Consider the following 25,451-nt stretch of genomic DNA (forward strand, 5'->3'; position numbering starts at 1 on the left):
GATTACGGAAATATCCATATTGAGCATTATTCGGTCATCTTCTACTGTTTTCTAGAAGTTGCAATTTAAAATGGTGCCTCAGGTCAATTGTTAGCTACATGCATCATTCTGGTTCCAGAGATACTTATATTGTTTATTTTAGGCTGTTTTTCCCAAACCGGTAGTCGCCATTTTGGATTTCTAAATGGTATTTAAGATTATTTATGGCATCTGAGCGTAATTCTGGTTGGAAAAAAAAAAACATTTTGGGTGTTATTCGATCATTTTCGGCTGTTTCCCGGAAACCGGAAGTCGCCAACCTAGAATCCAAAATGGGGTCTGTGGTCGATTTCAGCTGCTGTGTATCATTCTATCCGGAGATACTCATGTTAGACGGAATTCAGCCAGTTTTATCTTCTGTCCATCTTTCTGGTTCCGAAGATACTCATATTTAATGGGAATCGTCCTTTTCAGACCGTTTTCCAGAAACCGGAAATTGCCATCTTACAATTCAAAATGTTGTCTGAAGTCGATTTGTGGCTCCAGTGCATCATTACGGTTCCGGAAATACCCATATTTGGTGGTATTTGCTCGTTTGCCACTGTTTTCCCGAAACCGGAAGTCGCCATTTTGGATTTCATAATGACATTTGAAGACAACTCCGATCGATTTTAGCTCCTTAGTATAATTCTAGATCCGGATATTATTATATTGGATGGAAATCAGCCATTTTGGTTGTTTTCAAGAAACCGGAAGTTGCCATCTTACAAACCAAAATGTTGTCTAAGGTCGATTATGGAACAAATTTGTTACCACTAAAAACATTCACCTGCCAAATTTGATTCCATTTAGTTGGTTAGCTCTCGAGATGTGCAGAAACTTGTGTTTCATTTGTATGGAACCCCTTCCTTCTAGAAAAGGGAGGGGTGTCGAACCATTATGGACATATTTGAAACCCCTTAAAACATCCAAATGCCAAATTTGGTTTCAATTGCTTGGTTGGTTCTTGAGTTGTGCAGAAATCTATGTTTCATTTGTATGGGACCCCTCCCTTCCAGAAGAAGGAGGGGTTTCAAACTATCATAGGAACCTTTATCTGCACCAAAAACCCCTACATACAAATTTTCACGTCGATCGGTTTGGTAGTTTTCGAGCCTATATGGATCAGACAGACAGACAGACCGGACTGCATTTTTATATGTATAGATTACAACATCAATATTTTAAAACCTTAAGAGTGAATATACATTTATTGGATTGAAGCGTTCATCTAAATTTATTGAAACAAATAAAAGTTTGGATGAGAAAGGCTGGGTCGGACCGCTAGGTGGATTAATTTAGGTTTTTTTTTTTCAATAATTTGCCTCATATACGTATGTAGGTCACTTATTCGACTACTACTTCACTATAAGGAAATTCCCAGATATGATATTTTCAGGAATGGTGACCCACCAGTAGACAAACATTCGCTGATACTCACAATTTTCCGCTAGGCCTGCCGTTCTTGGGAAATTCGTATGTAGGTCACTTATTCGACTACTACTCCACTATAAGGAAATTCCCAAAAATGATATTTTCAGGAATGGTGACCTACCAGTAGACAACCATTTGCTCATACTCACAATTTTCCGCTAGGCCGGCTGTTCTTGGGAAATTCGATTTTTTCAATAATTTGCTTTATATACGTATGTAGGTCACTTATTCGACTACTACTCCACTATAAGGAAATTCCCAAAAATGATATTTTCAGGAATGGTGACCTACCAGTAGACAAACATTCGCTCATACTCACAATTTTCCGCTAGGCCGGCCGTTCTTGGAAAATACCATTTTTTTTCAATAATTTGCCTCATATACGTATGTAGGTCACTTATTCGACTACTACTCCACTATAAGGAAATTCCCAGAAATGATATTTTCAGGAATGGTGACCCACCAGTAGACAAACATTCGCTGATACTCACAATTTTCCGCTAGGCCTGCCGTTCTTGGGAAATTCGTATGTAGGTCACTTATTCGACTACTACTCCACTATAAGGAAATTCCCAAAAATGATATTTTCGGGAATGGTGACCTACCAGTAGACAAACATTCGCTCATACTCACAATTTTCGGGTAGGCCGGCCGTTTTTGGGAAATTCGATTTTTTTAATAATTTGCCTTGTACTCGTATGTAGGTTACTTTATCGATTGCTACTCCACTATAAGGAAATTCCCAGAAATGATATTTTCAAGAATGGTGACCCACCAGTAGACAAACATTCGCTCATACTCACAATTTTCCGCTAAGCCGGCCGTTCTTGGGAAATTCGATTTTTCAATAATTTGCCTCATATACGTATGTGGGTCACCTATACGACTACTACTCCACTATAAGGAAATTCCCAAAAATGATATTTTCAGGAATGGTGACCTACCAGTAGACAAACATTTGCTCATACTCACAATTTTCCGCTAGGCCGGCTGTTCTTGGGAAATTCGATTTTTTCAATAATTTTCTTTATATACGTATGAAGGTCACCTATACGACTACTACTCTACTATAAGGAAATTCCCAAAAATGATATTTTCGGGAATGGTGACCTACCAGTAGACAAACATTCGCTCATACTCACAATTTTCGGGTAGGCCGGCCGTTTTTGGGAAATTCGATTTTTTTAATAATTTGCCTTGTACTCGTATGTAGGTTACTTTATCGATTGCTACTCCACTATAAGGAAATTCCCAAAAATGATATTTTCAGGAATGGTGACCCACCAGTAGACAAACATTCGCTCATACTCACAATTTTCCGCTAGACCGGCCGTTCTTGGGAAATTCGATTTTTTCAATAATTTGCCTCATATAAGTATGTAGGTCACTTATTAGACTACTACTCCACTATAAGGAAATTCCCAAAAATGATATTTTCAGGAATGGTGACCCACCAGTAGACAAACATTCGCTCATACTCACAATTTTCCGCTAGGCCGGCCGTTCTTGGGAAATTCGATTTTTTTCAATAATTTGCCTCGTATACATATGTAGGTCACTTATTAGACTACTACTCCACTATAAGGAAATTCCCAAAAATGATATTTTCAGGAATGGTGACTCACCAATAGACAAACATTCGCTTGTACTCACAATTTTACGCTAGGCCGGCCGTTCTTGGGAAATTCGATTTTTTCAATAATTTGCCTAATATACGTATGTAGGTCACTTATTCGACTACTACTCCACTATAAGGAAATTCCCAAAAATAATATTTTCAGGAATGGTGACCTACCAGTAGACAAACATTCGTTCATACTCAAAATTTTCCGCTAGGCCGGCCGTCCTGGGAAAATTCGAGTTTTCTCTTATTTTTGTCACATACAATATATTCTTCTGAGTATTTTTCCAGTTGCTGCTGCTTTAGACAACTTCATAAAATGAAAGTAAAATTGAAGTATTTTGTATGGTTTATGGCTGTAGTATATTTTTATAATATTTTACACGGTTTTTTCAACCAAAAAACATCAACTCGCATACAAGTTTTACTGACTTGTATGCAAGTTCTTGCGCAGTTTGTCCTTGAGCATTCAACCGCGATACACGTTCGAGTAACTGAAAATGTTGCGCGGCGATATGAGGTTGGTATCCACAACACAGGGTTGGAATCAAATGAACGTGCTGTCTTCAAAACCCTCAACCAATGAATTTCATAATGATTTAACATGTGGTTTAAAAGTAATGTACTCCGTACATTACTGTACTTTTTAAACTCACCCGTTTTTCATGGGAGATGACTGGACTGATTTCAGCGTTCTTAGAGTCAAATAAAGGTCATCTCTTAAACTAACAAGTAATTTATTTCATTTATTTTATTACGTAATTCGTAGACTTTACAAAACCAACTGCTTTTTCTTTCATTTTACTACCTCTTTGGCACAACTCACTTCAAAAATATTACGTCAAACTTCACACATTATACATAGGCTGATACAAATTTCGAATTCTTTTTATGTCCAAAGTTATCAAAATTAGCAAAGGGGGTGGCAAAAAATAAATAACAACTTCCCCTTCCAATATTCAAGATTTTTGAAGGGGGGTGACATAAAATGAAAATAAAATTTGCAACGGCCTTAATTCATTATGAAATTCATTTTCTTGAAATGCAACATCACTATTGTTGGAATGCAAAGAGTGGAAATACCTCCATTGAATTCTATTTGGCAATTTTAGAATGTATTTCAGAAGGCGGAATTTGAAGTTGATTCCCGACCTCTTAGCATCATCGCGGTTTCGGAAAAACCCACATTGATGTTTTGATTATATTACAATCGTAAAAAAAATTTTGCGTATATATTCGTAGTAAATTTCTTCAAGTGAGATGCATTTTGTGTGTATCTGTAAATGTTTGTAAGTGTAAATGTATGCTCGTATGTGTGTGAATATCTAGTTAAAAAAATGTTTAGTACAATTATGCTGTTGGCTACCAAATTTTATTATTTAGGGTGGACTTTGAATCCAGCGGAAATTATTATGATGTAATTTTTTTTTATAAAAATTGAAGTGTTTTGGCAAATCTATTTCAACAAATAATAACGTGTGGATGAAAAAGGCTGGGTCTCACCGCTAGGTGGATTGAGTCGTGTTTTTTAATTCATTAAGACTTATAATCTCGGATGAATATAGTTGTATAATAAAATAGTAGAATAATTTATAAAACTAAGTTTTTCTCTTTTATTTAAGCCCCTATTGACCCGTATGTGCTCATTTTTTCAAACATTTAAAAATCAATACATGCAATATAATTTGCTTTTTTATTCCTTTTCAGGTGATTTGAAAGTATGTACATATTGCTCCAAAGTTGTGCTTACGTATCTTAAATCTTCCAACATTACCGCTGATTTGAAGTCGGACCTCAAGGCTTTACAGGATGATCTTTCAAATAAATTATCATCAAATAGCTTTTGTAATCCGAACGATGGCGATACTTATACCATTACTTCTCAAAGGCGCAAAGTATCTGTTGGTTACCAAGAAGAGCGTTTTGTCTCTACACAGACGACGACTATGTCAAGCGCTGACCGAAAATCTATTCTACAACAATCAAGCTCTTTGCGTGCATTATATGAAGAAATGATCAAGGTGTTACCTAATGTGAATCGTGGGCTGAATTTAACATCATACCTGATAAACACCCAAAAATCATCAAACAATAGGCAAGCCTTAGCAATACTAAACGCAATGACTGAAGCTGGTTTTCTGATACCACTTTTGGTGGATACTACACAGTTTTCGTATACCGAACCAGAAAGTGAAGAAGCGAGTTCATTTATTGTGTTCGACGAAAATTTGGAATATAAATTTCTTTGGCATGATGATCAAGTTTCTCAATCTGGATCGTACGAGCTTGACGTAGACTTCAAATCAAATTCTGTACATATAATGCGACCGAACATCATTGACGCTCATGAACCTGTGACAAGTATGTATCTACTTTTGTATGAAATAATATATTTGTTTTCTGCGGCCGCGTTTTTTATTTGACCTGTGAGTGTTTTCATGCCAAATGATCGAAAAATTGAATGGAACTTTGCACACGTGCTTGGCTGAGCATATTGAGTATTTTTTACAGATAGAGGTATTTTGCAGACTCAATACTAATTTTTTTAAAAAGGCGTATGCATTTGCTGAGCAGTTCCACAAAAAATGTCCCAGTTTTAATATTTTTTTATTTGTCATTTTTGATTTGGCTGGAGCTTTGCATAGACGTTTCTATAGGCAAAACATGTCATTTTGTGCTATTGGTTTATTTTTTTGGAATACGACTCATTTTGAAAAGCTGTTGAAAAATGCTATTTTGGGAAGGTATTGATGATTACAAATATTTTTAGGACCAAAACGGTTCGTTTGATCGGTATGACGTCCTCGACAAAGTTGTAGATAGCAATTTTGTTTTTCCGAAAAAAAAAAAACACTAAAAACCTTTTTTTTGTGCAAAAAAGTTAAAATAAAAATTAAGAAATAATTATCTTAAAAAGCTCATTTTTTAAAAATCTATTTTTTTTAATAAAAATTACAAAAGATTACCCAAACAATAAAACCGATCGATCATGAAGAAATCAGGAAAAAAACGTCATGATATTTTGAATTTTTTTTCACAAGGACAAGGTATATTTTATATCTCCCAGATGGTCTCGAGGTACGATGCTGGCCTAACAAGCCAGTCGTCGTGGGTTCGAGTCTCGGCTCGGGAGAGACTGTTAGTGTCAGTAGGTTCGTAGCGCTAGCCCCGCAATTGTCCTGTACACTAACCAGTCGGCTGCGAAGTCTGTGTATAAATAAAACAGAAGGTCAAGTTCCGAATCGAAATGTAGCACCAAGGCTTTGCTTCATATTTTTATGGAAGGACGAAGTTATTATTTACAACTTTGTCAAAGACACTATGCCAATCAAACAAACTGTTTTGACTGTAAAAATTTTTTTAATTTCCTTAAAAAAATGCCTCTCGAAAAAAAAGTTGATTTATTTTCGAAAAATCAACCTTTTATTCATTTGATTTCTCCATGATCGGACCGGTTTCATTGTTTAGGTAATTTTTTGTTTTTTTTTTTAATAGAAAAAATCAGATTTTTTTTAAAATAAGCTTTTTTAATTAATTATTTCCTAATTTTATTTATTTTTAGAGTGTATATTTTTCCGGAAAGACAAAATTTTTATCTACAATTTTGCCGAAGACGTGATACCGATCAAACAAGCCGTTTTGGCCCTGAAAATATTTGTAATCATCAATACCTTTTCAAAATAGCATTTGAGCAGAACCATTTCAAATCGCCTGGAAATACGCGAAAATTTAATCGACCATTTTTGATTTGAATGAAACTTTGCACACGTATTTGGCTTAGCAAACTGAGCATTTTTCACAGGTGGAGAGATTTCTTACACCCATGAGTTACATTCTAAAAGGGCGTATGCCTTTTGGCATAGGTTTTATTCGAAGCATTGTAGCCCAGAAACCGTTGGTTGTATAGAAAAACTGTCTGAGAATGAGTTGTAGGGAATTAAAAATGCACCATAAAAAAATATAAATTTTTTGTTTTTTTTTAATAGAAAAAATCAGATTTTTTTTAAAATAAGCTTTTTTAATTAATTATTTCTTAATTTTTATTTATTTTTAGAGTGTATATTTTTTCGGAAAGACAAAATTTTTATCTACAATTTTGCCGAAGACGTGATACCGATCAAACAAGCCGTTTTGGCCCTGAAAATATTTGTAATCATCAATACCTTTTCAAAATAGCATTTGAGCAGAATCATTTCAAATCGCCTGGAAATACGCGAAAATTTAATCGACCATTTTTGATTTGAATGAAACTTTGCACACGTATTTGGCAAATTTTTCACAGGTGGAGAGATTTCTTACACCCATGAGTTACATTCTAAAAGGGCGTATGCCTTTTGGCATAGGTTTTATTCGAAACATTGTAGCTCAGAAACCGTTGGTTGTATAGAAAAACTGTCTGAGAATGAGTTGTAGGGAATTAAAAATGCACCATTAAAGAATATACACTGAAAAAAAAATTTTTTTTGACCAAAAAAAATTAAAAATAAACATTAAATTTCAATTTAAAAAAAAGAGTTTGTTCAGAATTGAAGCATCTTATAAAATTAGTTTGTAATACGAAACCTAGAGGGAACCGTTTTTGTTCTAATAAATCGATGTAGAGAGATAAGCACATACCGTAGAGATAAGCTATTTTTGCTCTACTGAGCTTCACTATGAAATTCTTAAGATTAAACGCTCTCTTGGCTTTTGACCACCGTACGATAAGGTTGTGTTCCTTTCAGGCTGTCCGAAATCGCCAATACGTTTCCCGTGGCCACTGATAGTTCGCTCGTGTGTGCAGTTATCGAAGACTTTGAACATAAAAGTGGTCCTTCGAACCGGATCAGGCTTCCGGTCGTTTCGTTGAAGATTGGTGAAGTGACCACGTGAAAATTGGGATTCGGACAGCGAATATAGGTAGTGAAATTTGGACAAAGAGTCGGAATATGAGAAAAAAGGTGCAATGGACGCTGATGAACACATGTGAATATAAAAAAAATTGAAGACTTAAGAGAAGAACGTTTGTGCGGAGGAAGGATTGATATCAGACTTATTCGATAAGTGAATGTAATATAGCGACACGGAGAAGAGAAAAAGTGCTGCTTAAAAGTTTAAGTTGCAGTGTACTCAGTAGCATTGCTCGATGCTAGTTAGATCGCCACGCGAATCGGCTTGATCTTTTATGAATGTTCTCTATGCTTTAGGTCGGTCTAGGTGGATTAGATAGCGTATAATTCGGGCAAGATGGCGGCTGAGAAAAAGCTGCTGATGACGTCGTACACTCGCATGATTGACTCTATTGAGTCACGTGCTGAAAAATTATTAATTTTCGTGCGTACTTTTGATACCGAGAAACAAAATAAATTACTTCTCGAAGATAAACTAGAGACGGTTGAAGCTATGCGTTCTTTATTTCATAAGACTGAGGTTAAGTTATACGGCGTGATTAAGGAAGATGAGGTGCAATCTTGGCAGATGACTAGTGAGAAGTTAGAAGATATGTTTCATGAAATTCGGCATCGTATTCGTGCTACGAATGTAACCAACCGTGCGGGAATGTAACCAACCTAAGCCCGTAAGTGCCCAAGTCGCGGTTGTTCCTACACAGCAAACACAGTCGAAACTGCCCGAAATTCCCCTCCCTCGTTTCAATGGCCAGTTAGAGGATTGGATCTCCTTCAAGGGTCAGTTCAATTCACTTGTTAAACGCCGAGAAGGTCTTTCGGAAAGTGAAAAGTTGTTTTATCTAAAGGCCGCTTTCAAGATGGTGCAGCTCGCCATGTTCAATCTGCTGAAGACACGTTTTCGTCTCTCTGGAGAGCTCTTTGCGGTGAATTTGAGAATAAAAGGCTTCTCGTTGATAAGCACATTGCCCAGTTGTTCCATGTAAAGCCAATATTTCGTGAATCAGGGTCAGCGTTGCGATCGTTGATTAATGACGTGTCTCGTAATCGTAAATCGTGAATGAGTTGAAACTTGAACCTTTGTCTGAACAATTTGTAGTGCATTTGATCTGTTCTCGCCTTGATTCTCGTACCAGAAAGGATTTTGAGCTAAAAATGATCGAAAATCAGTTACCGTCATGGGAAAAATTGCGCGAGTTTCTTCAACTCGTTGTAGATGTTTGGAAAACATAGAACACGAGAGCAAGGCCACCCAAGTTGCAAACCACGGCGCTCGCCAACAAACAACCAGTAAAGCGTTTCCTGTCAATGTTGTTTCAGCCAAACCAAACACAACTTGTTACGTTTGCGAAGGTGCGCACTATTTGAGTCGCTGTGAACAATTCTTGAAACTCGTCCCAGTTGATCGATTTGCAAAAGTGAAAAGTCTTGGCCTTTGCTTGAATTGCTTTAGTAACAAGCATCGAGTAGCAGATTGCAAGTCCAGCTCATGTCGCAAATGTGCACGTCGACATCATACCTTGATACATGAATCTGAACCGAGTCCAGTAAACGCTGGTGCTTCGTCTTCTACGACAAACACACTTGTTAGTGTTGTACCATCATTAACCACCACCTCACAATATGTTCTCTACACAGCTATGGTGCAGATTGAGGATGAGTACGGGAACTCCACACAATGTAGAATATTACTCGATTGTGGATCGATGCATAATTTGATCTCCACGAACATAGTAAACGCGTTACGTCTACGCAAATTCAGTACAAATATAAGCATAGAAGGTGTATCTGGAACACCAAAATTGATTAAGAACATGGTTGGAGCACGGATTCGCTCAATCTCTAATAATAATGTTTCGATGAATCTAAACTTCCTAGTGACGAAACGTGTCACATCCGATTTACCAATACGATCATTTCCTATCGATCCCGGAATAATTCCTGTAGATGTACAGCTTGCAGATCCTCAGTTCAATCGGTCGAGACGAATCGATATAGGCAGAGCTGAATGCCACCACGGGTCGGTAATTGGCGATTACCGAAGGCCACGGAAGTGCTCACTGCTAGCAAGCAGTCCCGGACCATCAGCGGGAGCTAGCCTAGGTCGTGGCGAGATTCAGGCACTGGGCCGCTGAATTCTCGCAAAAGCCACACTGGCCGGAAGCAGCTCCGACGGAGCGAGTAGTGCCGCTCCCACCACCCAAATGCACTATACCGCCCATTGGGACTGATGCCAGTAATGTTCCCAATTACGGCAACTGGTCGCATCACTATAGGATAAGAGTCGGATTTCGTTTTCGTACCATGATTTTGGGTTGGCACCTGCGCCGAGCTCCCTTAGTAATGTCGTGTGATAACGGCTTGAAACGGCGAGATTACAACCGGTGCAGGGGTCTCCGTCCCGTAAAACCTGGCAGGCCTTCCAGTACGTTCCGAGTCCATTGCCTGGTGGGAACCCGGCAGGAGTAGGATCAGATGTCTTTTCCTGACTTGCGCCGGTCGGGGGTGTCATAGTTGCCCATAAGGCGCTATGGCAGCCGCCCCTAGCCATGGCCTCACTGCTCCGGCATAGACTACCTTGGGACCATTTAGGCGACTACTCCATTATGGATAAGGATAGCGGCTGGTAGGAGGACCCAATAAACAAAAACGTTGAACTCAAAAACAAAAGAGACGGGTGCGGAGGGGTTACCAAATCCCTTCGCACGGGGTGGCATCCAGCGGTCTCCGCAGAAGAAGGCGAAGTCTGGAGGTGGAAAAACGGCGAATCCGTCGGTGTCCACACCAGACATCTCGGTAGACGGTCCCTTGCTAGTCACCACACGGCCAAGAGTGGCGGCGCTGTCTGAACAACTCGATGCCATAATCGAGTTCTTGGCGAACAGGCGAAACATCGCTGGCGACCTGAAGCAGAGCCTCCTCCTGCTTCGGAGCACCATTGATGAAGCCAGAAAGGAGCACGAAGAACTCGTAGCTCGGGTGAAGGCGGCCGAGAAAGCGGCCAGGACCGGGAGGGCGACTGCATCTAAAGAGGTGCAGACAGACGCCCCCTCGTTCGCGTCGGTCTGCTCCACGGGGCAGGTCGCTAAGCGAACGAGGCAGTCCCCGGGGGAAACGGCCCTCGGGAACACCAAGAAACGATTGGTCGTGCTACTCCCACGGGAACACACGCCAACCGGTTCAAGGTCCACCGCGGAAAAGGCACAGGTGGAGGCTACGGGCAACCCTTGGACTACCGTAGAGGGTAGGAAGCGTCGGGAAGGTGCGACGCGACACGATGGCGGAGCGGCCAGAGGACCAAAAAAGGTCAAAAAGGCGCGGAGTAGGGGTGATGCCCTCATACTCAAGACGGATGGGTCGAAGTACTCAGAAGTCTTGAAGAAGATGAGGGGGGAAACCCAGCTCAAGGATCTGGGGGCGGATGTGCGGAGTATCCGCCGATCTCGCACTGGCGAGATGATACTTGAGCTCCGGAAGGACGCCAAGAACAAGGGGGCTACCTACAAAACGGTAGCTGAAAAGGTCCTAGGGAAGGAGGTGCAAGTGCGGGCACTCACCTCAGAAGTGACTCTCCAGCTTAAAAACCTGGACGAAATCACTGAGGGGTGCGACATTGCACAAGCCCTAAAAGCGAAGTGCGGGGTGGAGGTGGCTAAGGAGTCAATCCGCCTCCGCAAAGGTCCGGCGGGGACCCAGATAGCTACCTTCCGACTACCGTCGGCGGACGCTAACCTGGCCCTGAAAGAGGGCAAGTTGAAGGTCGGCTGGTCTGTATGTCCTCTGGGCATACTACAGCAACCAGACATTTGCTTCCGGTGCTTCGAGGGTGGACATAAGTCCTGGACCTGCAAGGGGCCCGATAGGAGCCAGCTGTGCAGGCGATGTGGAGGTGCAGGCCATAAAGCAAAGGACTGTGTGGAGTCTCCCAAGTGCATGGTATGTTCCGGGAAACGGGACGCCAAACACTTTATGGGAGGCCCCAGGTGCCCAGCCGGTAAGCCGGCTGCGAAACCACGGGCGTAAGGGTGACGCAACTGAACCTGAACCATTGCTTCACGGCTCAGCAGCTGCTACACCAAGCAGCCACTGAGTCGTTGTCGGACATCGCCGTCATATCGGATCCCTACCGCATCCCTCCCGGAAACGGTAACTGGGTTGCGGATAGGTCCAGTTTGGCGGCCATATGTACGACGAGCAAGTTCCCGGTTTAGGAGGTTGTCTCAACCTCAGAAGAAGGGTACGTAGCTGCTAAGGTAAACGGAGTGTTCTACTGCAGTTGCTATGCTCCGCCACGTTGGTCTACCGAAAGGTTCACCCATATGGTCGACCTCCTATCGTGGAGCTAACGGGCCTAACGCCGTTGGTGGGGGCGGGCGACTTCAAGGCTTGGGCTGTTGAGTGGGGAAGTCGCTTCACGAACCAGAGGGGCCAGATCCTGTTGGGGGCTTTTGCAAAGCTCGACCTAGATCTGGCCAACGTTGGGAACAAAAGTACATTTAGCAGAAATGGTGCGGAGTCGATCATCGACGTGACGTTCTCCAGCCCAGGACTGATCAAGAACTGGAAGGTAGACGATGGCTACACTAATAGCGACCACCAGGCGGTCTGTTATAGTGTAGACAACAACGAGAGGCGGCAAGCGACGGGTAGAGCCAACACTCCGACCGTTCGCGGGTGGAAGACATCGCACTTTGATGTCGAGGTATTCGAAGAGGCAATGAGAAGGGAGCGCGAGGGGGGCAGTTGGCTCCGCCCGACTGCTGACCAACTAGTTGCTATGCTATCGCGGGCGTGCGACGCCACCATGCCTAGGACTCGCCAACCTAGGAATGGAAAGCCACCGGTTTACTGGTGGACGGACGCGATAGCCGACCCTCGCAGTGCGTGCCTCCGTGCAAGACGGAGGATGCAGCGTGCGCGAAACGAAGAAGAGAGGACAGAGCGCCGCGCAGCATTCAGTTCGGCAAGATCGATGCTAAAGAGTGCGATAAAGGCCAGCAAGAGGGCCTGCTTCGATAGGCTATGTGCGAGTGCCAATACAAATCCGTGGGGTGACGCCTACAGGATCGTAATGGCCAAGACTAAAGGCGCGCTGGCGCCTGCAGAGCGATCACCAGCGATGCTGAAGCGTATCATCGAGGGACTCTTTCCACGCCACGAGCCAAGTCCTCGGCCTCCGGCAGTCGAGTCTCACGTCCGACGTTCCTGTATCTCAGACATAGACCAGAGATGGTCGGCCAACCTGCCGAGCATCCAATCCGTGATCGACGACAACCGTGTCGAGGCAGGGGAGGAGGCAAGGGTTACGAATGAGGAACTCATCGTGATCGCCAAATCTCTAAAGGTGAGCAAGGCACCGGGACCGGATGGTATCCCTAACCTGGCGATCAGGCTGGCGATAAAAACGGCCCCCGGGCTGTTCAGGGCAGTCATGCAGAGGTGCCTGGATGACTGTCTCTTTCCGGACAGGTGGAAGCGGCAGAGACTGGTCTTATTGCCGAAGGCTGGGAAACCGCCAGGGGACCCATCGGCATACTGGCCTATCTGCCTGCTGGACACCGCGGGCAAGGTGCTTGAGAGGATCATCCTCAACAGACTGGTGAGGTACACGGAGGGTGTACACGGTCTGGCAAGTAACCAGTTCGGCTTCCGGAAGGGCAGGTCCACGCTGGACGCAATCTCTTCCGTCATCAAGACGGCGGAGGTAGCAATCCAGCGCAAGAGAAGGGGAATACGCTACTGCGCAATCGTCACGCTCGACGTGAAGAATGCGTTCAATAGTGCCAGTTGGGACTCCATAGCGCTCGCGCTCAGGAGCATCCATGTACCGGTGTCGCTGTACAAGATTCTGGAAAATTATTTCCAGAATCGAGTACTTGTTTACGACACGGAGGAGGGTCAGAAGTGCGTCCCAATTACCGCAGGAGTTCCGCAAGGTTCTATCCTGGGCCCGGTGTTGTGGAATGTCATGTATGCCGGAGTGTTGAAACTCAAGTTCCCTGTAGGGGTTGTGATCGTCGGCTTTGCAGACGACATAACGCTGGAGGTTTACGGCGAGTCTATCGAGGAGGTCGAGTTGACGGCCGCGCACTGTATACGCAAGGTCGAGGACTGGATGCGCTCCAGGAAACTGGAGCTCGCGCATCATAAGACGGAGGTCACGGTTGTGAACAACAGTAAATCGGAGCAACAGGCGGTGGTCAGAGTCGGAGACTGCACCATCACCTCGAAGCGATCCCTGAAGCTCTTGGGGGTTATGGTGGACGACAAGCTCACGTTCGGGAGTCACGTCGACTATGCCTGTAAGAGGGCCTCATCGGCTATTGCAGCACTATCTCGTATGATGTCCAATAGCTCAGCGGTTTATGGCAGCAAGCGAAGACTTCTTGCCAGCGTGGTTTCGTCCATACTTAGGTATGGTGGGCCAGTGTGGTCCAGAGCGCTAGGTACTCACAGTTACCGTGGTAAACTGGAAAGTACCTACAGGCTCATGTGCCTGAGAGTTGCGAGTGCGTATCGTACGGTGTCATACGATGCAATCTGTGTCTTGTCCGGCATGATGCCTATCAGCATCGCCATCAAGGAGGACAGAGAGTGTTTCGACCAACGTGACACAAGGGGCATACGAGGTACCAGAAGGTCATTCTCGATGCTCCGCTGGCAGCGGGAATGGTCCAACTCCACAAAGGGCAGATGGACGCACCGACTCATACCGGAGATATCCGGCTGGGTCGGGAGACGACATGGTGAAGTGAGCTTCCACCTGACACAAATCCTGTCAGGCCATGGTTGTTTCAGGCAATATCTGCACAGGTTCGGACACGCGGTGTCCCCCATGTGTCCCGAGTGCGTGGAGGAGGAGGAGACTGCTGAGCATGTCTTCTTCGTATGCCCCCGTTTCGCAAGAGCGAGGAGCAACATGATGGCTGTGAGCGGGCCTGGCACTACTCCGGACAATCTAGTCCGGAGGATGTGCGACGACCCGGACATCTGGAACGCGGTCTGTGCGGCCGCCTCTCAGATTGTTCTGGAGCTGCAACGTGTGTGGCGGGTCAACCACCAACACGCCAGTGGGAGCTAATTACCAGTCTCCAGGTAGTTAGCTAGGAGGTTATAAGAGTAAAGAGGGTGCATCACGCACAAAAGCCACTCCCCGACGTAATACTTAACCGTCGTTCCGGGAAGACCAGGGCTGGAGACTGGAGGGGTTTTAGTGGGTCGGGACAGGGATCAGTAGGTGTCTGGGCGAGTGTAACTACCCCAGCATCTCTCCCCTAGTCTCATCCTCACACCCTGAGTTCTCTTCTCAGGTGTCTGTTTGCAGATTTCCCCGCCACCTTAAAAAAAAAAAAGTCGAATCGATATGCTATTAGGGATTCAAGCATTCAATGAATTATTCACTGGCCAATCATTTTCGTTGACAGATGATGGCTCGTTCTGGTGCAAAGAGACAGTTTTCGGATGGGTGGTGGGAGGAGCAGTCAGTACCCCGAAAGGGCGGCTTGCTGCTACGAACTTTTGTGGAGTAGTAACGAATGAGAATTTGAGCGAGCAGATCAGCAATTTCTGGGAGATGGAGACTTTCCCCGAACCTCGAAATTTGACCAAAGATGAACGAGCAGCCGAACAAAGTTTTTTGGATACGTACCAAAGGTTATCGGACGGTCGATATATACTGGAGTGGATTTTTGTGGTCCTGTGTATGTCCGTCAGCAAAATAAGCGGTCAACTGTCGTGTATAAGGCGTATGTGGCAGTCTTTGTTTGCTTCGCCACGAAGGCGATACATTTAGAGCTGGTTTCCAACCTAACGGCGGATGCATTTATTGCCGCATTACAACGCTTCATTTCACGCAGAGGTAAATGTGAACGATTGTTTTCCGATAATGGTCTGAATTTCGTTGGTAGCAAGAACAAGTTACGAGAGATGTACGATATGTTCCGGTCTCAGCTGTTTAAGCACAAGCTGGACGATTTCTGTTCAAAGGCAGCCATAGACTGGCACCTGATTCCGCCTAACGCTCCACACTTCGGTGGATTATGGGAGGCAGGTGTACGATCTGCCAAATATCATCTTAAGCGCATAATAGGGACGGCTAATCTAAATTTTGGAGAGTATGCAACCGTTCTTGCGCGCGTCGAAGCCGTTCTGAATTCGAGACCGATTACACCAATGTCGGTAGACCCTAACGACGTCGCGCCTTTAACCCCTGGGCACTTTTTAGTGGGACGACCTTTAACGGATATTGCTGAGCCCGACGTCACCGATCGCAAAGAATCAACACTTTCCCGTTGGCAGCGACAAACGCAGATGGTGCAACATTTCTGGCGTCGTTGGTCAAACGATTATATTACGACATTGCAGAATCGCAACAAATGGCACGAACGTTACCCAGTGAAGGAGAATCAAATGGTCATAGTACGTGAAGACAATCTCCCTACCATGCAATGGAAACTCGGCAGGATCAGTAACGTCATTCCGGGCCCGGACGGTCTAGTGCGAGTTGTGGACGTCCGCGTAGGCAATAAGCTGTTCCGACGACCAATTGCCAAGCTGTGCCTTCTACCAATAGCAGACAACTTCCCATCGGCCTAGAACGATTATAAAAATGATTGAATGATTGAAATTTTTCAATTTCAATGGGGCCAGCATGTTCAGAATTGAAGCATCTTATAAAATTAGTTTGTAATACGAAACCTAGAGGGAACCTTTTTTGTTCTAATAAATCGATGTAAATCACTTTATTCATCGATTTTTTTTTTTATTCTCGCTTATTTTCCGTCGGTCTATTTCCGCCACTGTTGTGGCCAATTACCGACGCCCAGGGAGGCGACTCCACACTCAGGTCCCTAACTCACGACCCGTTGATTAACGGACCGGCGCCAACGGCTTTACTTCCTCATGCGATGGAAGGCGTGATCCCAGAGATTTTTCGCCTCAGAAAATCTCCCGGTGTTGGCTAGGATTGAATCTAGACCAGCTAGGTTGGTTGTGAGTGGATCACGCCACCTCACAACCATCAACACCTATGTCGGCGGTGGGATTCGAACCCAGGCGTCGAGCGTGGTTGGCGGAGACGTTACCAACCACACTAGGCCCCCGCCCCTTTATTCATCGATAATAAATCACTTTATTCGTCTTCACAAAATGCAAACTGTTACTAACACATCTGGAGTAGTGCAATCGTATTTATATACGAAAACAGATATTATAGGTAACCCAGTAGTTATTGGTTGCGTACTTTACAAACAGTTATTATTAGTAAACAAGCAGGTAGTGTTGCATGACAAACATATTTTTTTATAAAACATTCGGCAAGGGGGAACATGTAGGTAGGCTAAGGTTTAGCGCTTGAGTTATTTATCCAATCGTTTTGTTGTCAAAGAATGAATTGTATATTTTTGATCAAGCATTCCAATGAACGTATGGTTTTTGCTGGAGAACCAGGGACAAATTAAGAAAAACGTGTATTTTACTAAATATAATTAATTTTTTGAGCTTAAATTCAAAATAACTCGAAAACCAATGCCATTAGAATGTTTACTACCAAGAGATTTTTGATTCAAAATGACTCTCTGCATCTTTTAAAATCATCAGAATACAAAAATTTTGAAAAATGTTTAAATTAGAAATTTTATAAAAAAATTAATCTACCATAAAAAAATTATTTTTCATTTCTCCATCCTGGACTTTTTTTTAAAAAATTGCGTATCATCGTCAAGTTTCTTTAAAAAAAAATAGAAAAAAAATTCAACTCTTTTTTTTTAATTGAAATTTAATGTTTATTTTTAATTTTATTTGGTCAAAAAATTTTTTTTTGTACAGTGTATATTTTTTTATGGTGCATTTTTAATTCCCTACCACTCATTCTCAGACAGTTTTTCTATACAACCAACAGTTTCTGGGCTACAATGCTTCGAATAAAACCTATGCCAAAAGGCATACGCCCTTTTAGAGTGTAACTCATGGGTGTAAAAAATCTCTCCATCTGTGAAAAATGCTCAGTTTGCTAAGCCAAATACGTGTGCAAAGTTTCATTCAAATCAAAAATGGTCGATATTCGACCATAGGTCATATCGCGCGATCTTGCTCATTTTCGATAGCGTCCCAAAAATGAGTCGTGTTCCAAAAAATTAAACAAATAGCACAAAACGGCATATTTTACTTATAGAAACATCTATGCAAAGTTTCAGCCAAATAAAAAGTGGTCGATTAAATTGGTTGCCGTTTTTTTGTGGAATTGCTCAGCTCAGAAACCATCAGTTAAGCCGTTGCGGAACAGAGTGGTCTAAAGACAGTGCGGCTTGCCGTCTTGAGCTGCCCGACAGGTCATACGTGTTTTCGGTTGCTTGTGGACTGGTCTTTGACTGCCTACAGCTTCAAAGTTTGTGTTTTGTCAGTGTGTCTTTTAAAGACTACCTGAAAGTTATTTCCCATCAGTCTTTCTCAAGACTACATACTTTTGAGTTTAACATTGGTTTTAACTTTTTTTTCGTATCACCTGAAACGACAGGGCGAAAAAAGAAACCGCGCATCACTACGAGTAGAAAGAGAGAGCATTCTCTCTCGGACAATTCGAGTGTCTGCAGTGATAACTTGTTTGATATTTTTCCTGAGCAAGAAGCCGGTGAAATGGAAGTTATTAGAAATGATACTATAAAAAATGTAAATTCTTTAAAAAAGGAGAAAGTTCCACCTATTGTGGTAACTATTTCTTCTGAATTTAATATATTCAAAAAGGAACTTTCAACGTTCGTTTCTGACGTTACAGCTACCAATCAAATTGGCCGTAGAGGTGAATGCCGCTTATTAGCCGACTCAATAAAGAGTCGTGATCGTCTTGTTCAGTATTTAACTGACAAGATGTACAAAATTTTTTCATATGACACCAAGATCAAAATTACTTTGACAGAGTTACTAGGCATAGCCCCTACCCAAGTAGTTCTTATGAAACAAAAATCACGAGGTGAAAACAGCCAGAGAACTGGAGTTTCCCTTGTGAACTATTTAATCCATTTTAACCACAGTGAGGCTAACAACTTGAAGTTTTTTGAAAAAGCAGATGCCAGCAGCAGATGTGCGTGTAAAATGGGAAATTTGTAGGAAGTTTGGCGGAGGTGAAAAGCATATCACCCAATGCCGTACTTGCCAACGATATGGCCATGGATCTAATTTCTGTAACATGGATCAAAAATGCCTTTATTGTGGAAACTCTTACAGAAAGGACACATGTCCGGTGAAAGACAGTAAAAAATTTCGGTGCGCCAATTGTAACGGCAACCATATGTCAAATTTTTACGAATGCCCTGTCCGTTTAGCCATTGTTAAGGCAAGGCAAGGTTAGGACTCGCCAACCTAGGAATGGAAAGCCACCGGTTTACTGGTGGACGGACGCGATAGCCGACCTTCGCAGTGCGTGCCTCCGTGCAAGACGGAGGATGCAGCGTGCGCGAAACGAAGAAGAGAGGACAGAGCGCCGCGCAGCATTCAGTTCGGCAAGATCGATGCTAAAGAGTGCGATAAAGGCCAGCAAGAGGGCCTGCTTCGATAGGCTATGTGCGAGTGCCAATACAAATCCGTGGGGTGACGCCTACAGGATCGTAATGGCCAAGACTAAAGGCGCGCTGGCGCCTGCAGAGCGATCACCAGCGATGCTGGAGCGTATCATCGAGGGACTCTTTCCACGCCACGAGCCAAGTCCTTGGCCTCCGGCGGTCGAGTCTCACGTCCGACGTTCCAGTATCTCAGACATAGACCAGAGATGGTCGGCCAACTTGCCGAGCATCCAATCCGTGAGCGACGACAGCCGTGTCGAGGCAGGGGAGGAGGCAAGGGTTACGAATGAGGAACTCATCGTGATCGCCAAATCCCTAAAGGTGAGCAAGGCACCGGGACCGGATGGTATCCCTAACCTGGCGATCAGGCTGGCGATAAAAACGGCCCCCGGGCTGTTCAGGGCAGTCATGCAGAGGTGCCTGGATGACTGTCTCTTTCCGGACAGGTGGAAGCGGCACAGACTGGTCTTATTGCCGAAGGCTGGGAAACCGCCAGGGGACCCATCGGCATATAGGCCTATCTGCCTGCTGGACACCGCGGGCAAGGTGCTTGAGAGGATCATCCTCAACAGACTGGTGAGGTACACGGAGGGTGTACACGGTCTGGCAAGTAACCAGTTCGGCTTCCGGAAGGGCAGGTCCACGCTGGACGCAATCTCTTCCGTCATCAAGACGGCGGAGGTAGCAATCCAGCGCAAGAGAAGGGGAATACGCTACTGCGCAATCGTCACGCTCGACGTGAAGAATGCGTTCAATAGTGCCAGTTGGGACTCCATAGCGCTCGCGCTAAGGAGCATTCATGTACCGGTGTCGCTGTACAAGATTCTGGAAAATTATTTCCAGAATCGAATACTTGTTTACGACACGGAGGAGGGTCAGAAGTGCGTCCCAATTACCGCAGGAGTTCCGCAAGGTTCTATCCTGGGCCCGGTGTTGTGGAATGTCATGTATGACGGAGTGTTGAAACTCAAGTTCCCTGTAGGGGTTGTGATCGTCGGCTTTGCAGACGACATAACGCTGGAGGTTTACGGCGAGTCTATCGAGGAGGTCGAGTTGACGGCCGCGCACTGTATACGCAAGGTCGAGGACTGGATGCGCTCCAGGAAACTGGAGCTCGCGCATCATAAGACGGAGGTCACGGTTGTGAACAACCGTAAATCGGAGCAACAGGCGGTGGTCAGAGTCGGAGACTGCACCATCACCTCGAAGCGATCCCTGAAGCTCTTGGGGGTTATGGTGGACGACAAGCTCACGTTCGGGAGTCACGTCGACTATGCCTGTAAGAGGGCCTCATCGGCTATTGCAGCACTATCTCGTATGATGTCCAATAGCTCAGCGGTTTATGGCAGCAAGCGAAGACTTCTTGCCAGCGTGGTTTCGTCCATACTTAGGTATGGTGGGCCAGTGTGGTCCAGAGCGCTAGGTACTAACAGTTACCGTGGTAAACTGGAAAGTACCTACAGGCTCATGTGCCTGAGAGTTGCGAGTGCGTATCGTACGGTGTTTTACGATGCAATCTGTGTCTTGTCCGGCATGATGCCTATCAGCATCGCCATCAAGGAGGACAGAGAGTGTTTCGACCAACGTGACACAAGGGGCATACGAGGTACCAGAAGGTCATTCTCGATGCTCCGCTGGCAGCGGGAATGGTCCAACTCCACAAAGGGCAGATGGACGCACCGACTCATACCGGAGATATCCGGCTGGGTCGGGAGACGACATGGTGAAGTGAACTTCCACCTGACACAAATCCTGTCAGGCCATGGTTGTTTCAGGCAATATCTGCACAGGTTCGGACACGCGGTGTCCCCCATGTGTCCCGAGTGCGTGGAGAAGGAGGAGACTGCTGAGCATGTCTTCTTCGTATGCCCCCGTTTCGTAAGAGCGAGGAGCAACATGATGGCTGTGAGCGGGCCTGGCACTACTTCGGACAATCTAGTCCGGAGGATGTGCGACGACCCGGACATCTGGAACGCGGTCTGTGCGGCCGCCTCTCAGATTGTTCTGGAGCTGCAACGTGTGTGGCGGGTCAACCACCAACACGCCAGTGGTAGCTAATTACCAGTCTCCAGGTAGTTAGCTAGGAGGTTATAAGAGTAAAGAGGGTGCATCACGCACAAAAGCCACTCCCCGACGTAATATTTAACCGTCGTTCCGGGAAGACCAGGGCTGGAGACTGGAGGGGTTTTAGTGGGTCGGGACAGGGATCAGTAGGTGCCTGGGCGAGTGTAACTACCCCAGCATCTCTCCCCTAGTCTCATCCCCACACCCTGAGTTCTCTTCTCAGGTGTCTGTTTGCAGATTTCCCCGCCACCTTTAAAAAAAAAAAGGCAAGGCAAGGTAAACAAAATTCAGTTTCCCAATCAAACAAACTTCAAAACATAATTCTCCAAGCCCCGCTGTACAGAGCCGTAGCTACTCCGTTTTGCGTGGGGGGGCAGAGAATTTTTTTTAATTAACGTTTTTTTGGAGAGAAAGTAGTTTAAAACCGTTATGTGCTCGACTTTTGTCTTTTGTAGCTTTACACGTCACACGGAGTACCCAAATTAAAATTCTTATCAGTTTTTCAGTTTTCCTCCTATTTCGATAGTTTAAGCACCAAAAGATTCAGAAGCTCATCTATTTTCAAATAAGCGTTAGTGGTGTCCCGTAAGAATTTTCTTATTCAAATCACAGAATTACAGCTTAAAAGACCTATCTTCGAGGGTCGCATCATTCAACCGTCAGCTCAAGTTCTAAATTTTACGATTCGCATTGTTTGATCAATGTTGTTGTCCGGTTCCATTTCGGACCTAACTGGAACATAGTTGTCCGGGCCAGGTAACGGACTGGGTTATGCTTCCGAAGTGTGGAAAAGTCCTGCCAAAATAATTGAACTGAACATAAACATGAATCACAAGAAGCACACTGCAGGGAGTTTGAATACTGGCTGAAAGTTTATTATTTGAAATAACTTGTCTTGTGTGTCATTTTTTGCCCACGGTTAGTTCAATCCAAGAAATCAAAAAGTGAGAAAATAAAACTTCTGGAAAAACTGGTCAAATTTTGCAGCGAAACTTGTTTTGCATTGTTCTTATATTATCAAACATATAAAACTGTGATTGGTTCTTTCATTAAAATGACACATTTTTAAAAAAACTGACATTTTCACTCCCAGACGCTGGAACGGACATCCGAAACGAAAGTATGCGGATCGTCAGTTTCAACTTCGCCGCGAATCAGGCGGGCTCATCAAAAGATTGAGTAATTCAACTTTTTTGAGCTCGACCGTTTTGATTGTTCGAATTTGAACACGGGTCTTTTGAGATTTAATGAACTACTTAAATGCAAGGTGCAATTGTTTTTAACAAACGAAAATTGACTGATATCGGTAAAATAAAAAAAAAAACTGGAGACTGTTCAATAATGCTTATTGCTTATATTTCAGATTTTTCCTTTTGGTTTTTTGTGCCTAGTAACAATCAAATATATGAGAAAATCGCGTGGTGGGGCAATGCAAACGCGTTGGGGGGCTAAGACCCCCCTAGCCCCCCCGGTAGCTACGGGCCTGCCGTTGTACCAGCAAATTTTTCTACTCCTTTGCATACCCGTTTAACATATGCACAGGTAACAGGTGGTTCGAACATTAGTTCACCTAATATTGGTACCGGTAAACCGGTAGAAAATAAAAATATACCTATTACCCCAGCTACTGTTGCTACCGAAAATATTTTTTCTAATGTCAACTGCTTGAGGGCTATTACGGCAGGTTAACTTTCTTTTCTGCAACAGGTAATGTTCGATCTTATGAACGCTATGTTGCAGGCAAAATCCATGTTTGAAGCTATTCAAATTGGAACGAATTTTACAATTCAAATGGTTTCTAATTTAAAATTTAGCAATGATTTTAAATAAAAATTTTAAATTGGAATGCTCGCTCATTGAAGGCCAATGAGAATGAGCTTTTTAATTTTATAACAGTAAATAATGTGCACTTTGCAATTATTACTGAAACATTTTTGAAACCTAACATCAAATTAAAATTTGATCTCAATTACGTGGTTCATAGATATGATAGGATTCAGGGTTCCGGCGGTGGAGTTGCAATTGTTATTCATCGTCGAATCAAACATCGTGCTCTTCCCCATCTTGAGACGAAAGTTATTGAAACTTTGGGAATTGAAGTTCAAACTGAACTTGGGACTCTATTTATTGCCGCAGCATATTTACCATTCCAATGCACACGCGAGCACAAAAATTATTCTAAAGGTGATTTCAAAACTCACCAGAAACCGTTCAAAAATTTTCATCATTGGCGATTTTAACGCTAAACATCTTTATTTATTTATTTATTTATTTATTTATTTACTACTACTGCCAACAGACATGAAATAACTTGTCCTAATGGCTACTAATATAGAAGTCGACGGAACAGTAACAAAAATTTCGAGCGTATAACACTAAACGATAAATGATAATCGAAGGCTTGTGATACTCTGTTGAAAGCGCGTTGTATACCGATGATGGCACTATTAGAGCTGTAGTTAGTTCGACGAAAGGGCAATAGCAACGCTGGCATCCTTCGCAGAGTTCTAGTGGGGGCATTCAGGTTGATTTGGCGAAGAATGGCAGGGCAGTAAACTCGTGATGTCAGCATATCTGATACTAGCATAGCACGCGCTGTTTCTCGGCGTAGTTGGAGAGTGTCGATCTGAAGAAGCTGACAGCGATCCTCGTACCTAGTATTACGCATAGGTTGCCGCCAAGGGAGCGTTCGAAGGGCATAACGTACAAACCGCCGCTGGATCTTTTCAATACGATGGATAGCATTGTTATAGTGAGGGATCCAGACCGTTGAACAGTACTCCAGTGAAGACCGAACCAGCGAACAGTAGAGCGTGACTAAACAGTGGATATTTTTAAAATCACGCGTCATTCGGAAAATAAGTCCCAGTTGTCTGGAAGCTTTCGCTACGATGAAAGATATATGTTGTTTAAAGGTGAGTTTTTCATCCAGAAGCACTCCGAGGTCCTTGATGAATTCGACTCGTCGTATTGGGGAACCGTTAAGGGTGTAATCAACATGTAGTGGCCGGAGTTTTCTAGTGAACGTGATCACGGAGCATTTGGATGGGTTAAGTGTCATTCGATTCAACTCGCACCAGTTGGCGAATATGTTAAGTTGTTGCTGAAGAAAAGTGGCGTCGGTGGTATGTTTTATTTTGTTGAAAAGCTTCAAATCATCGGCGAATGCTAGACGAGGGCATTTTACGGAGTAGTGAACGTCGTTGAAATAAAGCAGGAACACTAGTGGGCCTAGATGACTGCCTTGGGCGATCCCGGAAGTAGCGGAAAACGATTGGGAGATTTCGTCGTCGATTTTAACACTCAGTGTACGTCCCATTAGATAGGATTCTAACCAGCTCAGAAGGTGACCGCTGAAGCCGTAACGGTCGAGTTTAGCGACAGCAACACGATGGTTAATTTTATCAAATGCGGCTGAGAGGTCCGTGTAGATCGTGTCCGTTTGTGATCTTTCGTTAAAGCTGTCGACAACAAAACTTGTTAGGCACATTAGGTTCGTCGTGCAGGAACGTTTCGGTAGAAATCCGTGCTGTTCGTCAGCTATGCTATTCTGGCAATGCGAGGTAATAGGTTGCAGCACGATTAGCTCGAACAGTTTAGATATAGCACACAGAGCTGATATTCCACGGTAGTTGTCGATTTGCGTACGATCACCCTTCTTATAGACCGGGAACAAAAAAGCATGTTTCCAAGATGTAGGAAACCTTCCTGTGGAAAGCGACAAGCGGAACAAAAAGCTCAACGGAATAACTAAACCGGAGATACACTTTTTTAGCAACGTGGCAGGAATACCATCTGGACCAGGAGAGAAAGAGTGTTTAAGTTTAGTAGCGGCAGCAATAATCATAGTGTCATCGATGTTGATGGAGGCGA

The 25,451-nt window shown here is 43.8% G+C and overlaps 1 protein-coding gene across 4 annotated transcripts in view; it reads left to right on the plus strand.

Annotated features, from left to right (window-relative positions):
* The window catches only part of LOC129726100 (putative 1-phosphatidylinositol 3-phosphate 5-kinase), a 287,136-nt gene that overhangs the window by 76,644 nt on the left and 185,041 nt on the right, over window positions 1–25,451 (plus strand). For all 4 annotated transcript variants that reach the window (XM_055682741.1, XM_055682740.1, XM_055682743.1 and 1 more), the window contains one exon: window positions 4,781–5,434. In XM_055682741.1, the coding sequence (XP_055538716.1) occupies window positions 4,781–5,434 (654 nt within the window). The remainder of the gene's footprint in view (window positions 1–4,780; window positions 5,435–25,451) is intronic.

Source organism: Wyeomyia smithii, chromosome 2 (assembly GCF_029784165.1).
Source record: "Wyeomyia smithii strain HCP4-BCI-WySm-NY-G18 chromosome 2, ASM2978416v1, whole genome shotgun sequence".
Classification (NCBI taxonomy): Eukaryota; Metazoa; Arthropoda; class Insecta; order Diptera; family Culicidae; genus Wyeomyia; species Wyeomyia smithii.